General features: G+C 40.0%; 1 protein-coding gene across 1 annotated transcript in view; it reads right to left on the bottom strand.

Annotated features, from left to right (window-relative positions):
* Positions 1-704: 704 nt before the first annotated feature.
* The window catches only part of OTOA (otoancorin), a 38,149-nt gene continuing 17,322 nt past the window's right edge, over positions 705-21,531 (bottom strand). Inside the window, exons 19-29 of the mRNA XM_010304033.2 lie at positions 20,839-21,029; positions 18,595-18,688; positions 17,339-17,468; positions 13,623-13,810; positions 9,642-9,797; positions 8,180-8,322; positions 7,641-7,777; positions 6,534-6,631; positions 4,451-4,643; positions 3,224-3,313; positions 705-2,651 (exon numbers count right to left, since the gene is read on the bottom strand). Of these exons, the coding sequence (XP_010302335.2) occupies positions 3,246-3,313; positions 4,451-4,643; positions 6,534-6,631; positions 7,641-7,777; positions 8,180-8,322; positions 9,642-9,797; positions 13,623-13,810; positions 17,339-17,468; positions 18,595-18,688; positions 20,839-21,029 (1,398 nt within the window). The 3' untranslated portion in view covers positions 705-2,651; positions 3,224-3,245. The remainder of the gene's footprint in view (positions 2,652-3,223; positions 3,314-4,450; positions 4,644-6,533; positions 6,632-7,640; positions 7,778-8,179; positions 8,323-9,641; positions 9,798-13,622; positions 13,811-17,338; positions 17,469-18,594; positions 18,689-20,838; positions 21,030-21,531) is intronic.

Genomic DNA, 21,531 nt, shown 5'->3' on the forward strand with positions numbered 1-21,531 from the left:
CTCTCCTTTCCATCTGTTCTTCCCACAGAAATTCAGTTTCAACAGTTTTGAGGGAGGTTTCTCATGAATCACAGTTTTTGTAGAATGGGTTTTTCCATCAGTGACCTTTATAAGAGGTACGTTGGCAAAAGTAAAATTGGTTTTCTACAATACTCACTGTCCAAGATGCTCACACCATTTTACAAACTGAATAGGATTTGTAATCTCACCGTGAAAGAAGTACAACATCAAGTGTGTGCTCCACATTTACCCTCCTACACTACTACTCTTGTAAGAGATAGATATGTCTTTGACCAAATGTAAATGCAAGGCCAAACTTATTAACATAATTATTAATTTAATAAAATAAATACATAATCAAAGAGTTCAGCTATTTAAAAGCACTTGAGTTTGAAAGAAATTACAGCACAGATGGCACAAAACAAAGAGCTCACTCCTGCTCCAATTAAAAGCTAAACCTGACTCACATAATTGCAGATGGAATCACTCCCAGGTACATTGACAGAAGACGACCATTTTCAGCTCATAAAGATTTTTGAAGTGCTTAGTATAGCTAAGTCACGTATCTGACTTAAACAGCCGAGCTGGAACGCTGACTGTCGTCTTGACTATGACAATATTCTCCTGCATCTTCACTGAAGTGCACACAGAATTCAAGTCAGGCAATTTCTAGAAATCAAGCAACCTTTTAGTACTTTCACATCTAAATGAGACAGAACTTTTTAATGTGAAAAAAACCAGATAAATCTTTATAATCTATTTGATCCATTGAAGTATTTTTTTGTTTTAGTGGGCATTTGCATGTATTTGCTAGGATTGACAAAACAATTTTTTTTCCATTTAAATAAATGTCATAATCTACTGTTTACATGCAGAAAAGGAAACCCAGCAGGAAAAGCTGGAATCTTATTGTTAGCATGAGAGAAAAAGGTGCAAGACACTTTACAGCAATAGTAGTTCTTTGCTCATAAAACGCAAAACTAAAGCACACAGTATTATCTGTAACATCACATCATGCTTGCCAGGGTTAGTTACAGGCAAAGGCAGTTCCTAGAGCAGCAGATTGCTAAAGGGCGAGAGGGAACCAGGAGGGGGTGAAAGACAGCCAGGCTCTCACTGCCTACTTTGCCAGTAACAAAGCCCTGAAAATCAGGTTGGCTCCTGCTGCTGCAGGAATTACAGAATACATAGGACTGTGGTAGGAGCTGTTATTCCCAACAGCAGTGACAGCTAACATTCACCCTTCCCCCAGCAGCAACGAAAGCAGCAAACCTCTTTCCTCCAGTCTCTCCCTCTCAGCCCCACTCCTATTCCTTTCCCACCTGCAGCAAAAATTTTGGTTCTGCTTTCAGGGCTGAGAAGCTAGATGTAATAATTTCTTTGCCATAAAGAAATACAAATAAAAGTTTGAAAAGTATTTACTACAGTACAGCCCTGAATGAGAAAGCTAAACTTTTAAGTCTATGCATTGCCTATTTTAGTCTAGAAAAGATAAAGACTTTTGCAATGGCAAAATGGAAAATGGTACCATGCGTTCTTGGCATGAAATCATGTTGAAGGACACGAAAATGTATGTTCACATGCAGAGGGTTTATAACATACCTGTTTTTTCCATTGTTTAAAATACTGAGGCGTGGCATGAAAAACAGTAGACACGTAAGCCATACGTTGACAAAACACATTAAAATATTTGTGGTTTATAATTATGTGAAATTCGTTATTGTAGAGCTTGTGGAAAGTACTGGATTGACAGTCCTAGTAGTATGTAGACCCAGTGAACAGTTTTCCCTTACTATTCCTGGGCATGCTTCAACCCTGCCTGAAGTGAAGGGACTATCTCATGATAGTCTGGTGGACTTGGCAGTGCTAGGTTAACGGTTGGACTTGATGATCTTAAAGGTCTTTTCCAACCTAAATGATTCCATGATTCTATTCTATGCTTCTATGATGAACATAGGTGGGTTTCCACAGTGCATTCTGTCACATGAAATACTAACAGTATTGCAAATGCCCTCTGTGTCAACAGTTCTGTGTTGAATACATACAGCCATTGGCAACTACAATTCATACAGGTGTTTAAATTATAAGAACACGTCATCACTTCTTGTCTGAGCAGGATTTAAAACAGCAGCCCAGAGATGAAGTTATTTTATTGCAACACTAGTAACATTTAGTACGGTTTCTACTACGTCACACAGAAGGATAGCTGCTGTCCGGAGGAATGTGCACTCAAAGCATAAGAAGAAAACCCAACAGATGGCTACAAAAGCGTGACAAAATCAGCCAACACAAAAAGCACTGGGTACAACACATCAGCCTCCAAATAACGGTCACCTGTGACCTGTCCCCTAGGTCATTCAGGCTCTTCCCTAACATGTAAGCATAGTTTTCAGTGGTTTTCTCATGAGACAGATAAGCCATTTCCAGTTCTGAAATTTGTCTGAAGTATTTGGAGGGATCCTGTGTTACTTGTAATGGTAAAAGTAGGGAAAGGGGATAAGGGGATACTTCACATCATGATGGCAGATGAAGGTGTTGCTTTTAATAAACGAACCACTTTGCACTCAGGCATCTCAGAGCCTCTTGATTCTACTGTTCTTGCTGAGCTGCAACTCTTCATCTCTAGCATCTCCTTTGTAAGCTCCGGGACACTGAAAAATCAAAAAGCAAAGAAAAATACTAAGTCTTTTGACATACCTTGATTTGCAGTCTTAAAGGCTAAGTAGAACACTTAAGCATTTAGTTTGCTTAATTGGAATTCATACCTTAAGCCACCAGTGCTCTCGATAAATTTTAGCCTGTCAAAATGGTAAAATCCAATGAAAGTTAATAGCAACATTCTTTTATTGGGAGATTATCAAAGCGGTTGTGAAATAAAATCTTATCAATAGACTGGAACAGGCAAGATACAGATTAATACCAACAATATGTTCCAAATAACAATGCAGTAATGGACTGGTGTTACATGGAATTTTAAATATACTTTTGTTAAGGTTGGCTTTACAGTAAAGATAAGATAAAGTGCTTTCCCCTTGATTAGATTCTAAGATAGTCTAACAGAGGTACAAGACACCTCCGTAATGCAGAAAAATTATTCAGAAATTGTTATCTCTGTATTCAAAGCAGGAAGGGAGTCCCACAGCCCTTCGCCCTGTGTTGTTCAGTGCTACAGGTGAACTATGTTTCTGTTATAAAGCTACCTCTTATTGAAAATATAACTTACCTCAAGCTTAACAATCATGGATTCAGAAAGGCAGGTGCAGTGTAAACACGGCACACAACCAGATGCCGAAGCCACTCAAACAAGGAGCACCTGGAAAGCAGAAAGCTTTTAGTGTCACAATACAGATCAGGTCTAGTACAGTCTTGCCTACAGCACCCCAGAGAGGTGCAGCAAATTCCAACAGCTGGATCCTAACTACATTCAGCTGCTCAAAAGACGACACCGGTAAGAACAGTCACTTCCAGTTTAACACATGCAGCTCTGAAGAGAAGCATTTTCTAGGGGTGGTACTCACTAGAGATAGGAATAATGAACAAGAACCTCAAGAGCTCAGGTGATCGTTCCCTTTGGCATATCTACAGAGGGAACAGGTCACACATGCAAGGGAGCTGGGCTGAGAGCACCGCTCAGGTGCCTCTGGGAAGGACTGCTCTAATTCCAGCAAGGGCATCATAGCAATTTAGTCTCCCTTACTCCTATTTTAACACTTCAACATCCCTCTCTCTTCTTCAACAGTTTATGTCTCACTAGTGTCACCGGAAGCAACAACATTTGCTGTCTGATAAGTTCTCAACATTGGCTTGACTATTTGCAAACTCTCACTCACTGTAAAACGTCCATTAACGTGCGTGCCAGCGTAACTTGCCCAGTATAAACTGCAATATGGGAAAGTAAAATGTTAAACCACTGAAGCATAGGTACTAATAGGCTTTAATTCCAAATAGGATGGGAACAGCAGGAGAAACTGATCAAGGGGCCCTACAGTCTGGATAAGGATGCTAATCTGCCCCAATGCTACCTCCTTTCCCCCTTGCAGCTCTGCAAACAAGGTGCTGCTGCAGATAAAGGTTGTGATCTGAAGGTCCAGAGATGGAGAGCCCTGCCTTAAATTTAGGCAAAGAATATGGAAAAGGAGAGGGAAAAGCTCACTGTTTCAGACTACATTTTGCTTAGCATAGTGTAATGCTACTAGCAGCATATGGCTGCCAATGCCATCTGACAATCTTCCTCCGTTATCTCTTGCTGTGGGTAAATCCAACAACATCCTTGCTGTTTGTCTTGGTCAGGCATGTGATTTGAGGTATCAGTTAAAAAGCTGATTAGAACCTTCACTGTACCCCACCTTCAAAATACAGCTCTGACCCTGGTGGATGCTGTGAGGCTGCACACCCCGCTGGGACGTGTGTCCTTCCCCTCTCAGCAGGAGGAGAGAGCAACTCTACTCACGGTTTGGAGCTGGGGTTTGCACCACCTGGGTAGCGCTTGCCCCGTTTTGTATCTCTGGGGTGCTTGTCCTGGCTCCGTCCAGCGCCAGCTGAAGACTCTGGAGCTGCGATGCATTCAGACGCTCACGCTGCGACCTGGTAACCATGGCGGCATTTTCAGGGCCCAGGTTTGCTATTTGTTCTGGGGACAATGCCTGGGAGGAATAAAAGCCAGAAAAATTGGTTTAGGCTGTCAATTATATGAGGCAGGTAAGGAATCAGAAGTCAGCTCTGTCTTGCATTTGGAATGAGGGGAAGTAGCCTTCAACATTGTGTTACTATAAGAGAGTTCAATAGAGCTTAAAAAAATCCTCTGCATTCATTTACGTCGCTGACCACTCATCTATCTGTCACCCTTCTCTTTGTTGCTGGGATCTGACAGCTTGAGAAGCTTTATATGCCGACACTGTATTGGACACTTCTTCAATATAGTGCTGGAGTTTAATTTTCCAGCCACTTCTTTTCTGATTTGTTCGAAGACTGATGACACTGTGCATCCTCTTCTGTTTTCATTTATTTCCTCTTACATCTGCTCCCAAGAAACCTCACTTGAACCTATGTTTGACCTTTAATTAGAGTTAGCGGTAGAGCAATGAGATGAAAAAACCCCAGGATTTAATCTCATTATTCAGTTTTCTCTTTTAGATTGAAAGTTTTCCAAGTTTGGTCATAGTCAAACTTGTGTTTAAAAGTGAAACATGGTAATCATAATCTTACAGTAATTATCTTATATCACATAGCAATTAACCAGCTTGTAAAGCCTGCATGCTGGATTGCTTCAATTCCAGTTAACGTTCTGCAGTCACAAGAATTTTACCCCTCCTACACAACAAGCCTTCTTTGCTCCAACAATTCTGCATCCAGGATCTACTTTAGAAAGACTGAATTCCCCTTTCAAGTAGGTCAGACAATGGAGCAAACCCTGCCCAATTTTTCATTGTCTACCAAATGGTGCGTTCTTTTAAACTGAGTAAACTCATGTAAATGCCTACAGGTCCAGAAGTTTTAAATTGAGCCTCTTCCTAACTCAATTAAAGTCCATAATACGATGTAATTTTTCATAAATCAAAAGCTGAATAATGTATACAGCTATAAAATGAAGTCATACAAAACCTGTGTAAAAACAAAATCTGCTTTGAATCTTTCAAATAGAGAAAACTCTTCCAAGAAGGCACGCTGTTATTTAAGCACATTTTGCAGTATCATTACTATGATGACTAACAAAAATGTATGCTATTTGAAAGAAATTCTACAAGATGCCACAGATCTTCAGTTTTGCTTGTTTTTCAAAGAAATATTTTCACTAAGGACATTTCAGGCTTATCTAAACTGTCGGTGGTACTGTGCAGAACAGTTAGTGTTCAAAGAGTTTTTCTCTGTTATGGAAGCTGACACAGTTAACTATCTGTTTAGCTCATCTGCCCGTAAGTACATTGCTTGCCCGAGCATCTGAAAAAGACCAGCGTAGGCAGAATATTAATCTTGTCACTAAGTCAAATAGAGTCTGGGACAACCATCTCAAGATTCACGTTCTAATTGCTGGTCCACATTCAGAACTGCTGTAATTAGATATAATTTCTTTCTGACCCGTATCTGCCTGTACAATCTGTTTTTCAGAGCTAACTCAGGAGAATGTTGCCAGATTTTAGGATAATAAAAAAGCTCTTACATAGTCAGCAAAGAAATTTTAGCTATGATAGCATCTTTGCAAGTATTAATAAATAGAGAAGAAAACTCAGATCTGAATACAGTGTTAGAAGAAAGAGAGTCCATTCCCTGCTTTCTGACCCTAGATCTTTGCTTTTTCCTTGGGACGTATTCGGAAGAATAGATAAAGCTTGTCTAGCATATCTTATGGGCATCACAAATACAGATGATATAGCTGAAAGTTAATGTCTCAGATCCTTGACTGCCTCTCATTTAACACACCATAGAAAAATTCTTTCTGAAACCCCAAACCAAACTATAAATCAGTACTGCAGTTTATTCATACTAGAGTAAAAATGATAGAAATTTGGTTATTTCTTCAGTAATTGAGCTCTTACTTGGAAAATTTCAGGAGGTATACGTCTTATTGCTATTGGCTGGAAATATGGCACCAAGTTTTTATCAAAAGCTTTTAATTCATCCTCATTCAAACCACCTAAAAAACCCAAACAATAGGAAGAGAACTCAGTTAATACTATTTTTATTAGATTTATTTTTAGGCTAATACAAATTTTAAGCATTTATACAAAATAGCCAATAAATTATTTACTCAGTGCATTATGGAGAGAGATACTGGTTCTTTTGTTTGTTTCTTTCTTTCATTATATTCCAACATTACAAATCATCTGACCTTAACCATTGGTATGGAACGTACTCTACCTGAGTTACTTTAGCTTGGAAAAGAGACGAAAAGAGACAAAAAGAGACAATCATAAAAATCAAAAAATCAAAAGCAGCGCTATTAGGGAATGCTAGTTCATAGCCTCTTTGATGCAAGATTAGAAAGCATTAGCATGCAACGGGAGTTACTTAGTTAGTTCTTCACCCATTAGGCACTTACAGTGTGGAATCACTGCCGCAGGCATCGCGGATGCTAAAATTTATGAGAGTGCAAAGTGCAGTCAAACGATCACAGGGAAAAAAAATCCATGAATGAAAGTGTGTGTGACCTCTGGCTCAGGAAGTCTCCGAGGCTGTGAGAGCACTCTGGAAAAGTACCACTCCAGGCTAACCCTGCTCTTTCGCTCTTCTCTGGGCAGGCCATTCCTTCCACTGTTGGAGGCAGGATGCTCGGTCAGCAAGAGCGCTGCTCTGACCCGATACAGCCACTCTTGTAGCAGCACCATTCACAAATAGTGACTGGGTCTGAAATCCTGGTTGGTTTTGCCCTCCTTGATTTACCCTTTCCAACTTACAGAACCCAAATGACTTCAGGCTGTGCTCCCCAAAGTCACTTTGAGCAGATTCAGAGAACCTTATGGAGAATACCACGACTTTTCCTTAGTGCTAATGAAATTGCTGGACGTCCACCCCTACAGGTGACTCCTCTCTGGAAGAAACATCTTTTGCCAGTCTAGAAAAATGCACTGCTATGTGAACCTGCCTCTTAACGCTTAACAACAAGGCTTCAGAACCACCACTGTCTGGAGTCTCAATCTTGTTACCTGCTATAGTACCAATCTCCTGTAAAATGGAGCCATTCCAGCTGGTAGCAGTACCAAACACAGATTCTGTCATCTTCTTAAATTGTCTCAAAACAGGGGTGCTACAAAACAACAGGCCAATTCTTGCAACGGCAGCACTGCAAAAGGCAACAAAGTTAGCGTTACATGCTGCAATTACATGCAATACTAAATATGACTGGAATAGACTTAATCGGCTGTAAGAAGACTGCAAACTAATTTTCAAGTTAAAATATATGTACACAAATTGCATACAAATGTTGAATGCTTTGAGCAAAAACCTGTGTTTCTCAATGCAATACTTAAATGGTGGGATATAAATGGCAGAGGAAATCTAAAATAGAAAATATTTTAAACATCTAGTGTGCGCCTTCCATAACAGTTATTGCCTTTCTAAAAGCATTTAAAATATAAAAAAAGTGTCCTTTAGGCTCTGGAAATTTTGAAGGAAAACAAATTGCACAATAAATTTTATTAATAGAGATACTAATAAATACTTCATTAAGTATGAAATGCAGTACCTGAATTCAGCACTCCTTATGGACATGATTTCTGTGGAGTTCAGAGCACAGAGAATAGCTCCTAATCCAACTAAATCAAAGCTTTTTAGTGTACTGATCGTCTGGCCAGAGTCGTCTAGAAAACCTTGCAAAATAGATCTTGCCTACAAAAAAAGTAAGATATTAGTGCATGAACAGAGTAAACATAATTGAAGGTTTTGTTACTAGAAGCTCAAAATCTTAACGGACTATGGACCATATATAATCCTGAGCCTCCTCAATGTAATTAACTGGAGTTTTGCCATGGCCTTCAGGAGGAGCACTGTCACCACCTATACGTGACACTTAAACAAGAGGCTGTTACACAACCACTTTCCAAGTGTGAGTTGTAAGAGCTCTGGACCTCTTCTGCTGGGTCACAAGTATCACCAGAAGAAATGAGCCCAAGTAGAAGCAGAACTGCCAATTCAATTAAATTGCTAGAGCATAAATTACTCAAGGGATCAACATGAAATTTTTAGTTTTTCTAATACTCAGGTTGTCATATATAGGTAGTGACCTGAGTTTAGGATTAAATTTCAGATATGAATGGGATATTGGTACCAAAATACCTTTGCAAGCCTGTCATTTAGGATGGAGCTCATCCTAACCTAACCACTTAACAATTGTCTGTCTAGCTTAAGCCTGCCACCAAGGCATCCTCCAAAGTCAGTGAAAGAAACAAGCATCTTCCAAGATTTCCTAATCTATCCACAATGCTGAGCCTCAAGTAACTAGTTTAAACTAGCTGCATAACTTTTAGACAACTGAAGTTAGGCAGGCTGAATCTCTTTTAACTAGCTATTCTTACTGACAGCAGGAAACCTCAAAAGACAACTAGTAGTGTATAAAATCCTCCCAAGTGCTTCCTTCTGATAGCAATCTTCAGAGCAAGAATCTATTAACCAGATTTGTGATATTCTGCCAAAGCTGGCTGCAGCCATGCAGCATCTGTGCAACCAAGGAGCCCTGATGGTGTGGGTCACACAGTCAGAAGTTTGCTGCCAATTGCGCATACAAATAAAAGCTTTTAACTCTTATTATGAAAGTCCCACTGGCATAACTAGAAGTTATTAAAGGAAAGGAAGATGAAAGGAGCATAACTTGGGCTTCTAAGGCAATGGATGCTGGGGTTGGGGGGCACACAACTCTTCAGTGATTACTCCTGGTCAGGAAGGGCTGACCTCTTTCTACTACTAAGCGGGCAAGTGCTAAAGAATACACTTGTCACCACCACAACTAATATTGATTGATGTCCTCTTGGCCAAGGGAAGCCGGCAGCCAGGCAGACACCAGCGCTGATCTACCTGCCCACTTTCACTGGGGTCGCAGCTGCAGGAAAGCAGCAGGGAGCAGTGTGGATTAGCTGTATCTGTTTCCTAGGCAATTCCAGAACTTCAGTCCGAAAGCTGTTTTCCAGGAGTACATTCAATAACGTACTTACCTGGGTAAAAGTCCATTCTGTTTGCTGACTAAGGACAGAAATGGTGTCGACAGAATGCAAATCCAGCTCTTCGATTTCATGTTCAGTGAGAGCCAGAGCAATGCGGCCCAGGGAAACAATATGGTAACTCTTCCACTCTGGCAGCGATCCCCAAACCTTTAGAAGAGATTCATTAATATCTGTTAGATCATTAGAAATCTTCCTCTGTACACACCATTCTCAAACCCCTTGGTTTTAAAAGTCCCCATACCCGAAGTATGCCTCTCTGCACACAAAAGGCAGGGCTTAGGCATTGCGAAGGTTTTCAAGGTTCTACACTAATAATGGTTAGTTTATCTAAAAATGCTGCAATTTGTACAGCTTGAGCTTGTTGATAAGTCAGCGCAGGGATTGCTGGAAGTGCTGCTGTAGGAGCAGTACCACTAAAACCAATAAAAATGTGAGTGTGTGCCGAGATCCACACTCTTACGCTGCTTTCGTGGAAGCAGCACCTGGACTACCCTGGCATCTATACCAGCTGCAATCGCTCCAGAGGAGTGACTTTAAATTGCTTTTATGACCAGTCATTCTGGCTCAGTCATTGACAAGGAAAGCAGAGATTGAAGTAGAGAATCAGATAATGCAGACAAATAGTCAATTCCCAAAGGTCTAATTTCTAGTTTGTGTGCATACAATATTAAAATAATTTTAATGTGTTTGTACAGATACAGTCAAATCTGTAAAGCTCTGTAAAAACAAAGAAATAAACAGGGGCTCTTCTATACCAGTACTAATGTATCTAAACTGATAAATTTCACTGTTTTTAACTTTATCTGTGATACACTTACAGTGATTCAAAAGCTGTCACAGATCAGCCCAAAGAAAAATTTGATTTCAGGAAAAGCTCTGCCTGAATAAGGAATAATGAAAGTCCATCGAGAGCTGAATTTGCAGAGTCCAGAACTGTCAATTGCATTTAGTTGGAAACAATAGAAGATGGTAGTCAGTGGTTAGTATCACTCAGGACGTGGCCAATTGTCTTTACAGAAAAAAGACGCTGGGTTTTGTCTGGAGGAAGTGACTTGAACAAGACAAGCATACATTTAAAAAAAAAAAAGCCTCCTTTAAAGGTCTCATGTACTTCAGCAACTTTGCATTATGTTGGTCAATACATGACAGTTTTCTAGTACACGATTGTGCTGCTAACTCCACATAGGAAAATAAAACTAAAAGCCGAGTCCTGGGCCAGATCTCTGGAAAAAGACACTCCTTATGCAGAGCTGCAGACTTTCTGCTGTTCATACTGACATGCATATCCAACAGAGAAGCCCCAGGACTGCTGAGGTGCTTTTCTCAACTATGACCCTCGGGTTAAGGATTTGTTTAAGAGATGTTTTACTGGACCTGTACCTCCTGACTGAGTTTCCACTCAATCTTTTATGTTGGTTTTACGATGTCACAAAGAAACAGAAAAAGGGTCTAAGACTGAGAAATTTCAATCTTTAAAAAAAACCAACCCAGATAGTAAAAAGGCATTAGCCCAATTTTAAAGCTCTTAATTCTCTAGCTTAAGAGATACATGAAACACATCAGTTAAAAATGTCATGTGTCTATTTCCTGATCTAGGTCTTAAACTACAGAATTTGAAGTACTTCATAAATAATACTATGCCACAGTGGCGGATGACATCTCAGACGTAACAATATCAATAACACAACACATGAAACTGAAACACTCCTTTTGTCTTCATTCGCCTAGAGCCTACAGATCCATACATCTGTTACTATCACAGAGCTTGGAGACCTTCCACTTACAAGTGAGCTAAGCTTCTTACTTTCATTAAGACACAATCTGATAACTAGAATTTTTGAATTAGTTTGGGACCACGAGTAGGTACACAGTTTCTTTTAGGGGAAATGATCAATTTAGGAGAAATTAAAGATGGCTTAATCAACCCTTTAATCAAAGATGCCCTTTAGTTAATAACATAACAGCATCTCATGCACATAATTTGCAAGAGCTTTGCCTGTACTATCTGAATTCTCATGCTTCACGTTCAGCGTAACACCATGTTGCATTTTGCAAATTAATATATAGGAAATTTGTCTTTGCCTAGCAGCAATCTGTCTTACCAACACTCATACAGACAGAATATACTTTCACTCAGTGCACTACAGAGCTGTGTATCTTTGAACTGAATATAGCTGGGATATGAGTGTATTAACCTTGTTGGCAATTTCTCTACAACAGATATCACTCTGTAAGTATACCATTATGTTGCACTGCTGTAAAATATTTTAGTTCCCACTATCTCAGATGAGCATTGGTTTTATTTTCTTCTAGGATTGTATTTTTTTCCCCTCTTCCTACCCACAGCTCCATGCTGAGAGAGGGAAGAATGCATTTGATGCAGTAGGCTGTTGTCTACTGCAACAAGGCAGCAGAGATAGAATTGCAGAGTCACCATCTGCTTTCGGAAATCTGGTTAGTGGCACTTCTCTTTGAGCACCTGCAGTTCAGGAGTTTTAAAAGCTGAGCTTCACTGCTAAAAACTGCACTCTTGACCTCATCTACCCAGAAGTCATGGTCAGCTCCACTACTTTGGCTAGCTTCTAGTTTAAGAAGATGGTGCCCAGGCCCACCTTGTCCCCTGCTCCCACTTTCCTCCAGAGGTCACAGCCCTCAGATCTCCAACCATCTACACTCATACTACTTGCAGCCAGCTGCACTTGTAGATGCTTCCTAACCTCATTCTGTCAGAATGATCTGATGGAGCCTAAAAAGGACTTTTAAAACATCGGATCATTTTGACAGAATGGGATTACAGAGTAGCTAGCCACGCAGAGATGGAAGCAGAGACCATATAACCTCCAGCAGATGCTGGTGACAGGAAGCTGAAGATAGGCTGGGGGCGGTAACCTCTTCACCTCTGAGTTTTCTACAACCAAAACAACCTGTCTGACTGCACCCTAAGGCTCTTCCTTGCTGAAACAAAAGCATGTTTGGGACACTACCCGTTCCCCAGCAGTGCAGGTAGCCACAAAGCAGCAAGAGGAGATCACCCCTGGGGAGGAGTGCAACACCAACAACAGGGATGGAGCGACGTCTGACTTCCCTCCCAGCCCACAGCTGGCCAAGGCAGCGCTGCTCGGAGCCCAGACACCTTGCTGATGCTCCGTCCCAGACCCAGCACACTGAACTGCGCCCAGCACAGCACTCTGCCTCGAGTGCCTGGCACAGACCCTGCGCTGCGGTGCCAGGTGGGGAAAAGTTTTAGTCCCAACTGCAGCACAGACATCACGTACGGGCTGAGCCCAGGACAGAGACCCCTCTGAGGAGCTCAAGAGGAGCTGCATTGCTCGCAGGGAGTAGCGACAAGAGCTGAGACTACAGCCCAGTTCCTCTCCATCAATCTACAGCCTGGCAAAGATAGAGGTCTTCTCTCTGCTGTGTTTCCGTAACTTGCACCCACTAGTACCACGCTAGTAAAGACAGACTAAATGCACGTGGTTTATTTTCCTCCCTAAAATTTCCCGCTGATGGGTTTGTCCCTGCCTGTGACAAGAAGGTGGGAGAATGAGCTTTATTCAGCTAATAACAGTCTCTTTCAGTCAGTCTGGTTTTACACTACTGTAAACTATATTTAATGTTGATATAGACAGTTTAACAATCTGCTCTTAATTCTCAGCAGGCCAATCAACAGCTTATAGTACTGCTTGCTGATTTTTCATTTATGAAAGAAAAGTGAAGCAACTGAAAAGCAATTCAAAAGTAAAAGCACTTGAGGTTTTCAGCTGCCAATAGCTCAGAACTACTTGCCTGTTGACTCTAAAGCAAGGGCAATAGTCTTCTATCACCATCTCACATTATTTTTCCAATAAACAATAGATATTCTTGCAGCAGTAGTGACATTGCCGTAGCACAGTTATTTTAGAACTGCACAGTTCAATAACAGCAAATCAAATTATAGATTTAATTTTCCTTCACAGACAGGATAGTTACCTCCTTGGCTTTTTCCTTCAAGGCAATAAGCTGAGAATTGTTAAAACCTGAGACAGTCCCAAGAAGTTCCACGCTTTTGTCAAAAGTCCCTGCGTCCATACATTTCAGTTCCTGAACTGACCAGAAGACATTTGCTTCTGCTAATTTAATAATTTGATCTGAAGAAGGAGCTCTGGTTCCCAGGCAATCTGGAAAAAAAGTCAAATAGCAAGAGTTTTCTTCCAGGAGACTGAAAAAAAGAAATCAAAGCAATATAGAGATTTAAGAGGGTGACAGACTATGAATTAACTGCAGCTGATGCGATATTGATAAATTCATTATCTTGTAATGAAATAATTTCTTTAAATATTTACATTGTTAACATCCTGGATATAAAACTAGAATTCGCCTAGCTTGCAAGAAATTGGTTATATTCTTCATCCTCCAAAGGCAGTGCATGCTGGAAAAGAAAATGGGAACAGACATATATTTCAGAACGGTTACAACATAGGATGCTACAGTAAAACTAAATTCTGGATGTGTGCAAGAAGAGTAACCAATATCTTGCAAGTTTCTTTCAAGTCTAATTCCCTAAAGGCATCAAAACCCAGGCAAGGGCTTATTCTGAGGTAAACCCACCATTTGCCAGGAGCTTTGCTTCAGTGAGAATGAAATGCAAATCTTCAGGATGACCTCGGTGGAAGTCTCCATACAGCTATGTCATTGTTCATGAAAAAATGTTGCAGCTGAATAAACTTCTCCATGTTCAGACAGCACATATGTGAATCCAGCTCAAGAGGAAAGTAACAAACATGAGAGGTCCTTTTACTCTGAAATACCCTGACAAAGATGTATGTTTTGTCAGACTTGCCTGACATTTAAACAAGGTGAAGACAGAAGCTGGATGTGTCAGAGACACACAGCGCTTGTTCTTTATGTCAAGCATGTTGTTAAAATGTCAGGATCTGGAGAGGGCTGTTCACTTACAACAGAACTGTTTGGACAAACTCCATTTAAAAATCTTATTTACGGCCAGGTTCTGGCCCTATGCATGATCAAACAAGACAGTTTCCATTGTGTGTTTTAACAAATCCTGGTCTTTGTTGGCATAATCTCCCTCTAATATTGATGGCAAGCAGAAATTAGAATCCTAATGTGGAGAGCTCACTGCTCTCTCTCCTGTCACTAATTTAGGAAAACCTTATTAAATAATTATCTCAACCAAATAATCCCTACATGTCTTCAGATATGGTCATTACCAGTAAAAAGCAAGAATTTCACAGACGCTGTGCCTGAGCTAAGCTCCCCCAGATAAATAAATTAAAGCGAGGATGTACAAAGTAGATTTGTACTTTGAAAGGAGGCAGTGGAGGGATTTATTTGCATCAAAGGAAGCTGCAATAGTGGGTAGAACACTGAAAAGATTGAATCTGTTGAGCAAACGAAAATGTTGTTCAGCTTCCACTGTACTAGCTGATGTTCTGCTCGCCCTTTACACAGCCCTCTCCTGCAGCTGCATTGTTTCACTTTTCCCTGCTGCAAAAGGTCAGCTTTTTTCATGTAAATACTACCCACCCAGACACAATGCAGTTCCCTTCCCCAAGTCATGAAAACCTAATATTTTGTGTTCTTGGAAAAAACATTGATTTTATTATTTGTAACACACCAGATACATTGGTGCGATTACAGAGGGAAGTACTAATTAGACTCCTGGCTTTGCTTCCTGTATCTGATGCTACTTCACTCTTCCTTCTGCTATATAATCACATTTAGTTTGATGAAGAACATTATATAATATATTATAACATCTCAGTGCTCGAGGTAAGTAACTTGAATTCTTTTTCCAGCACTGCCACTGCTCTCTAGTAGCATCTTGGACACATGACTCCTCAGTTTTGCCTCAGAGTTGTTCCATCTTGTGTTAACCACCAACTTTGCTTTTATCTTGATATAGACATAGAGGTAAGAACTGGTAATTGATACTGTTATTAATATTAGCTCACAACTGGACTGTGGGAAATGTAAAATAGCAGGTTGTAACATGAAGAGTATCAAGGTTATTCCAGAGCCATTTTCATAAACCCCAATTTTTTAGTGATTTACAAATCAGCCATAAAACCTCATTCCTTATTAAAACTACCGTGTGAGTTGTGTGGAGTTGATAAGTTTATGTTTGTAACAGAACTTCAATACCACACTTGGACTGCAGAAGGATTTCTTCTCAGACTAGCACAAACAATCCTGCAATTTTTCATCTCCCAGACTCCCCCTCAGCTGAGCTCATGCACCCCAAGTGAAGAATGAAAAGCCTCTGCAGCTTTTCCTGTTACCCTTTCACAAAGATCATTAGCTTCATTGGCAGGTTTATATTGGTCTTGCAATGCGGATGAGACAGCTCTGCAACTGCACTGGACGTGAGTTAGTCTGATTAGAGAAGTCTTTGGGATTCACGCTGTTGTGATCCAGAGGCCTAAAAAAGCACACGTAAGGACACAAGCACACTGAAATACCTGATGCCGAACCTTTGGTCCTATGCCCCATGTCTAAAGAAATATGATTTACGATCTGACTGTTTACTTGTTGAAGGAAGAGTGAATTTCATGCATACAGCTGGACTAATACTCTGTTATTCTACCAGCTCGATTCTGCTTTTTTAGAGCATGATAATTGTGTAGTGACTCCTCTGATCAACAGAGGTCATGTTTTTTTTCCGGCTATGCAAAAATACAACTCTGTAGAACACTCTCTGTATATGAATACAGGATTATCAGGAGCAAACTCATTCCCTGAGATACACAGTCATCATTCAGAGTTGCTGTTATACAAGCAGATGGATTTCCATGGTGGCTCAGGGCTTGCTGAGAGCTGGGCCCTGTATTCTGTTAGGCAGAAAACCAATGGGGAGATTTTCAAAGACAAAGGCAGACAGTACCAAACTCCTTGAAATTGTTAGGGTCTAAATTCCCTTTAGTGCTTTCAAAAGCCTCCCCACAGCAGGGTTGTTTTCCATGGCACAGGATGGCATAGCTTAAAAATTCTACCTGGCTGAATTTCAAGTAAGAGAAAGAACACAGCTATTGTAATAATAGAATATAGTCAAAGTATGTACCTTACACAAAGAAAATGATCCCTTCGTCACCCGAGATTCTAATAGATTAGTTTGATTGCTAATTAAAATACCTTTTAGATTACAACAAACTTTGTCCATTTGGACAGAGAAAAGACAGTGCCACCAATGTCAGATTTAAGAACAGCCGACTCAACATATGCTCATGTCTGGCAAAGGATTAACTACATGCAATCATTTGGCACAACAGTAACTTGTCACCTTCACGGCTTTTTAATTCAAGGATTTTCACTTAGATTGCAAAGGAAAGTAAAAATAAACAAAAAAGTAAAAATAAACAAAACTCTCTAATTCAAGTCATTCATCTTTTCCTTTGTGCACTCAAGAACATTCCAGGAGATGCTTAACCATGCAATCCTGTAATGAAATTAAGTGTTTCAGCAATTGGTCAATGCATCAGACAACTACAGGCAACAGAACGAAGACTCTGTTTTTCCCAAAAGTCTGAACCTCTAAGTTACTCGATGCTTTACTTTTTTATTGTCTGGCTTCTCAGAATGCATTTGATGACAAGGTGAAACAAAAAGTCTGTTTGAACTGCACCGTCACAGCCCAAAATGGCACCATTGTAAATGTGGCACTTTGCACAGACAGCAGGTGAAATACTGACCAGGTCTGGCGAGAGATGATTTGGTGTTGGCATTGGCACTGGAGAGAGATTCAAACACAGTTGATAGAAGTTCTTTGGCTGAAGAAATCTGTCCAATTGTCTTTGCTATTTGTAAAATGATATGGGGGAACTTGAAAAGAAAAAATGAATAAATGAGACTTCTTTCCCCCTTTTAAAACAAATCAGTTTGCAGAGACAGACTTGTGCAGACCTCAGCAAAGTAGGGGTTAATAATAGCTCAGCCTCCTTCCTATTTGTGCAGATGTTTCAGAAGAGGAGAGTAAATTGGCTACTACTGAAAGGTCAACAGCATATGTTTGAGGGGGGGAAAATTAGAAACAAAGCAAATTCTGAGTGATTCTTTCTCTTGTATGCTCTCTCAGCTTCTGGCAACACCTGAGCACTGCCTGACTGGAGTCTGTGTCCAGACTCTCCTGTAGCAACAAACCACCATTTTAGTATGTGCAGTATGGAAAGTACTTTATTTTGTTTATCTTACATTTGCTAGATAAGTGTAAGAATTGAGGATAGAGACCCAATTAAATTATGAGAAATAACTTTAACCTGTTCACCTTTTATAGGCTTTTTTGATCTCCCTCCTCCACCCTGCTAGACACCTTCCTTTCAGTTGAAGGGTCCTATTCTATTTGGTCAATTATAAACGTTATCTCCTGAGGAAAAGTTGCTGACTGTGCTCACATATTTCTGCTGAAGAATGAATTCCTCATTCCAGTATAGTTTACTCCTATACAAAAAAATTGTAAGATTATAAGAACTAAAGAGGGCAAAGAAACTACAAAGTGCAATGCTGAGGCTATCAGTTATTGTTATGTGTGCTACAGTGGCCCCAGGGCAAAGGGCCACATGAGTAAATGCTAATTTGATCAGTACGATCCCATTATTAACAGGATAAGAAACATGACTTTTATGGTTGGAAGGCAGGGGAATGGAGGAAACAACACCGCAAGGTGTAAAGTACTAAAAATGTTTGTGTCACTATAAATGTAACTTTTTTTTTTCTACATGACAATGTATACATGCAAATAATTGTTTATGCTACCACTACTTTCAAGAAGAAACCTCAGAAATGTTGATGGAGTCAAGAACATGTGAAACATTAACACATGGTTCCTTGCCAGACAATTATTTACCTAGTTTAGCATTCAGGTTACATAATTTAGGCTGCATTATGACATTCACAAATCCAAATTCTAACATTATCTTTTATAAATTTAAAAATTATAATAAAAACATACCTTTTCAGCAAGGACGTTTAATTCCCCTTTTGACAGCAGAGCTATGAATGGTCCAACATCTAATGCTGTTTCAGCTGTCCAGTTGTTTGGGGACCTGAAGAAATATTTTGGAAAATTACATTAATGAAGAATGTTTGCAATCAAAATTACACTAGCTTCAGAGTTTTTCTTATACTGTATCATACAGGAAACAGAGACACTTCTATGCCAATGTGATGATTCATGCTTATTAACATCGGATTGTATTTTCTCATCTCTCTGTGATATATAGGGCATTAGTGGAATTCTCAATATATTCAGAGAAAGCCTTCAAATATTGTGGTAATGGAGCTCTCTCTCTCCCTCAACAGTCATAGTATTGTTAGTATTACAGCGTTCAAGCAAGGAGAAATGATTCTCTTTTAAAAAGAAAATTTACCATTTTCTAGCAGGTTCGTGCTGCTATAGTAGCCTGCAAAGCGGTATCAAAAGAGAAGTAGAAACCTCATAACCAAAATTGAAACCATCCTTTTTCCAAGAATCTTATCCTAAGGACTAATGTGGCTAATACTTCAAGCAAGCAATGCTTGCCAGTACTTGCTTATATATTTTTTAAAAAACCCAAACCCTCCTCTATTCCAATATTTAACTATTTGCAGGTGCACAGGGGCTGTTTTTCATTGGTGTTGGGCAACTGTAACTTTCCCTGATGTCAGCAGGAGCTGTGGGTGCTGAACACTTCTGAAAAACTGGTCCACGCACACTTTGAAGTGGACAGTTTCCCCTTCATTCCCCCTCATTCTGAAAAGATCAAGTTCCCTCAACAACTTCGGAAAGTAACACAGTCTGCTGCTAATGCTGCCTTTTTAAAACTAAGGGATAGAAACGCAAAACATAGGTGATGGCACAGAAGATTTAAATCCATACCTTATTAGCTCAGTATTTTTACTGTCTGCTATTTCATTCATCTGGAATGTCAAGAGTTATGGAAGGCAGATCTGACGCCTATTTCTGTCTGAGAGATCAATTCTACGATAGGCAGCATATCTCTTGAAATAATATGCTAAATTATTTGTAGGAATTTCAGGTCTTCAAAATTAAATTCAGGTTCAGTTCTGAGTGGTGCTGGTACATTTCAAAATGTACGTAGCTTAGCACTATGCAGGTTTGGTCTGTTTGTTTGATACAAATCTGACAAATGTTAGCCAACCCAGCTGGTGGTTGACTTAAGAAAGCACTTGGATAAATAATTTTCAGCCTGAAAGAGCCTGAAGATGATGGTAAGTAACAAATGTGTTACTAGTGCATGTTCTTCAGAAAACTTTATTTTGTTTGTTGCTCCACTATGATGATATTTGACTCAACAAATATTTTCTAAATAAAATAAAAAAAATAAACCAAACCAAAATAAATTATTATTTAGCACCATGTGTCATGATTCAATAAAATGGATCCGTATCAAGATTAATGCAGGGATGGGATCTGGTGGAAAATACAGCTATTCCATTACCAGAAAAATGCTGAATGAGAATTCAGGAAGCTGAAAGAGCAACTAAAATGATGAGGTGGATCAAGTGACAGACTTCGGGGCTGAAGGGACAGTTAGAAACTATGCATTCAGTCTTCCTTTTCAAATGCAAGATACTTCTAAGAGACAATGCAAGAGAGAAACAGTATATTCTTGCCAGATAGAGGACGGCTTTGTTTTTTTGCATGACTGATACAGCAACATGGTTCCAATCAGCATCCTAATCCGAGTCATTAATGACATCTAACACACTGTCCGCTTTGCTGCTTCAGTTGATTGAACATTATATCCCTCTGCTTCTTCTCTAGCTTTCTCTCATTGCCACAGGTGCTTGCAGTCTTATTTATGTCTCTTCTCACACCAGCACAGTGAGTATCCCACTTCCATTTTCCCATTCTTTGCATTCCTGCACCATTCTTTGCCTGTAATTCTGTGCCATTCTCTTGCCGTGCCAGAGAGTCTGCTTGCCTGCCCCTCCTCAAACATTACACTTTCTCTCCTTTTTCTCTGGGACTTAAATCAAGCAGCATGTCCCTGGGGTTGTATTTTGTTCCACAGTTATCACATTACACAGAAGAACAGAAACGTCACCCTAGTGGACAGAGACCCCAAGCTCGGCCAGTGACAGAAGTTGCTTTGTGTTGTTTTCATTGCAGTTCTATCTGGCCAAAGCAAATGGTTGGTATTTGCATGGCTTAACCATCAGCATAAACAAGATGATATATCTAATACCTTACCCATATAACTCAAGGAGTTTGTATTTAATTTCAGCCTTCTGCTCATGGCTGAGCTGTTGGCAGAGTTTGAGTTGCTGAAAGGCTGTTGCCATTGCCTTCAGGGACATTCTGTCATGGAGAAAGGCTGGAGGTAAGTGGCAGATTAGATTTCCAAGTAGGTCAACATCATATTCATCAGCAATGGAGCCGTTCTGAAACAAGAAGCATTTACCTGGTTGGCAGAACTAACCTTGGCTCTTGCCCCGTATCACTCAACTGCATCACAACACATTTAAGCTCTGTGACCCTTTAAGGAACAAAGACACAACAGTTTGCACTGGCAACTTAATCTATAATTTCTGCCGAGACTGCTTTGTACTTTTTGCTTTTGCCAATGCAACTGGTGATATATAATAAGCACTTGTCAGAGCTTTCAGTGTATTCTTTATTCCATATTGAAGCACACATTAAAAAAAAAAAAAGTAAATCTCCTGCCACAATCTCTACATCCAGGTGTCCACCCAACACCTGCAGAGGTGGTGCAGTTCTGCCTGGCACCTCTTGCTGTCAGAAGGCTTAGCTCTGAGGGGTTTCTCGAGCAGCTGCCAAAACACTAGGGATTATAGGGCTGGTTAGTACGTATAAGGACATGAATATTCACAGCTACATTAAACAACTATTTTCCCCTAAAAACTGGTGACTGCTGCAGCTCCC

The sequence above is a fragment of the Balearica regulorum genome, chromosome 15 (assembly GCF_011004875.1).
Source record: "Balearica regulorum gibbericeps isolate bBalReg1 chromosome 15, bBalReg1.pri, whole genome shotgun sequence".
NCBI classification, from domain to species: domain Eukaryota; kingdom Metazoa; phylum Chordata; class Aves; order Gruiformes; family Gruidae; genus Balearica; species Balearica regulorum.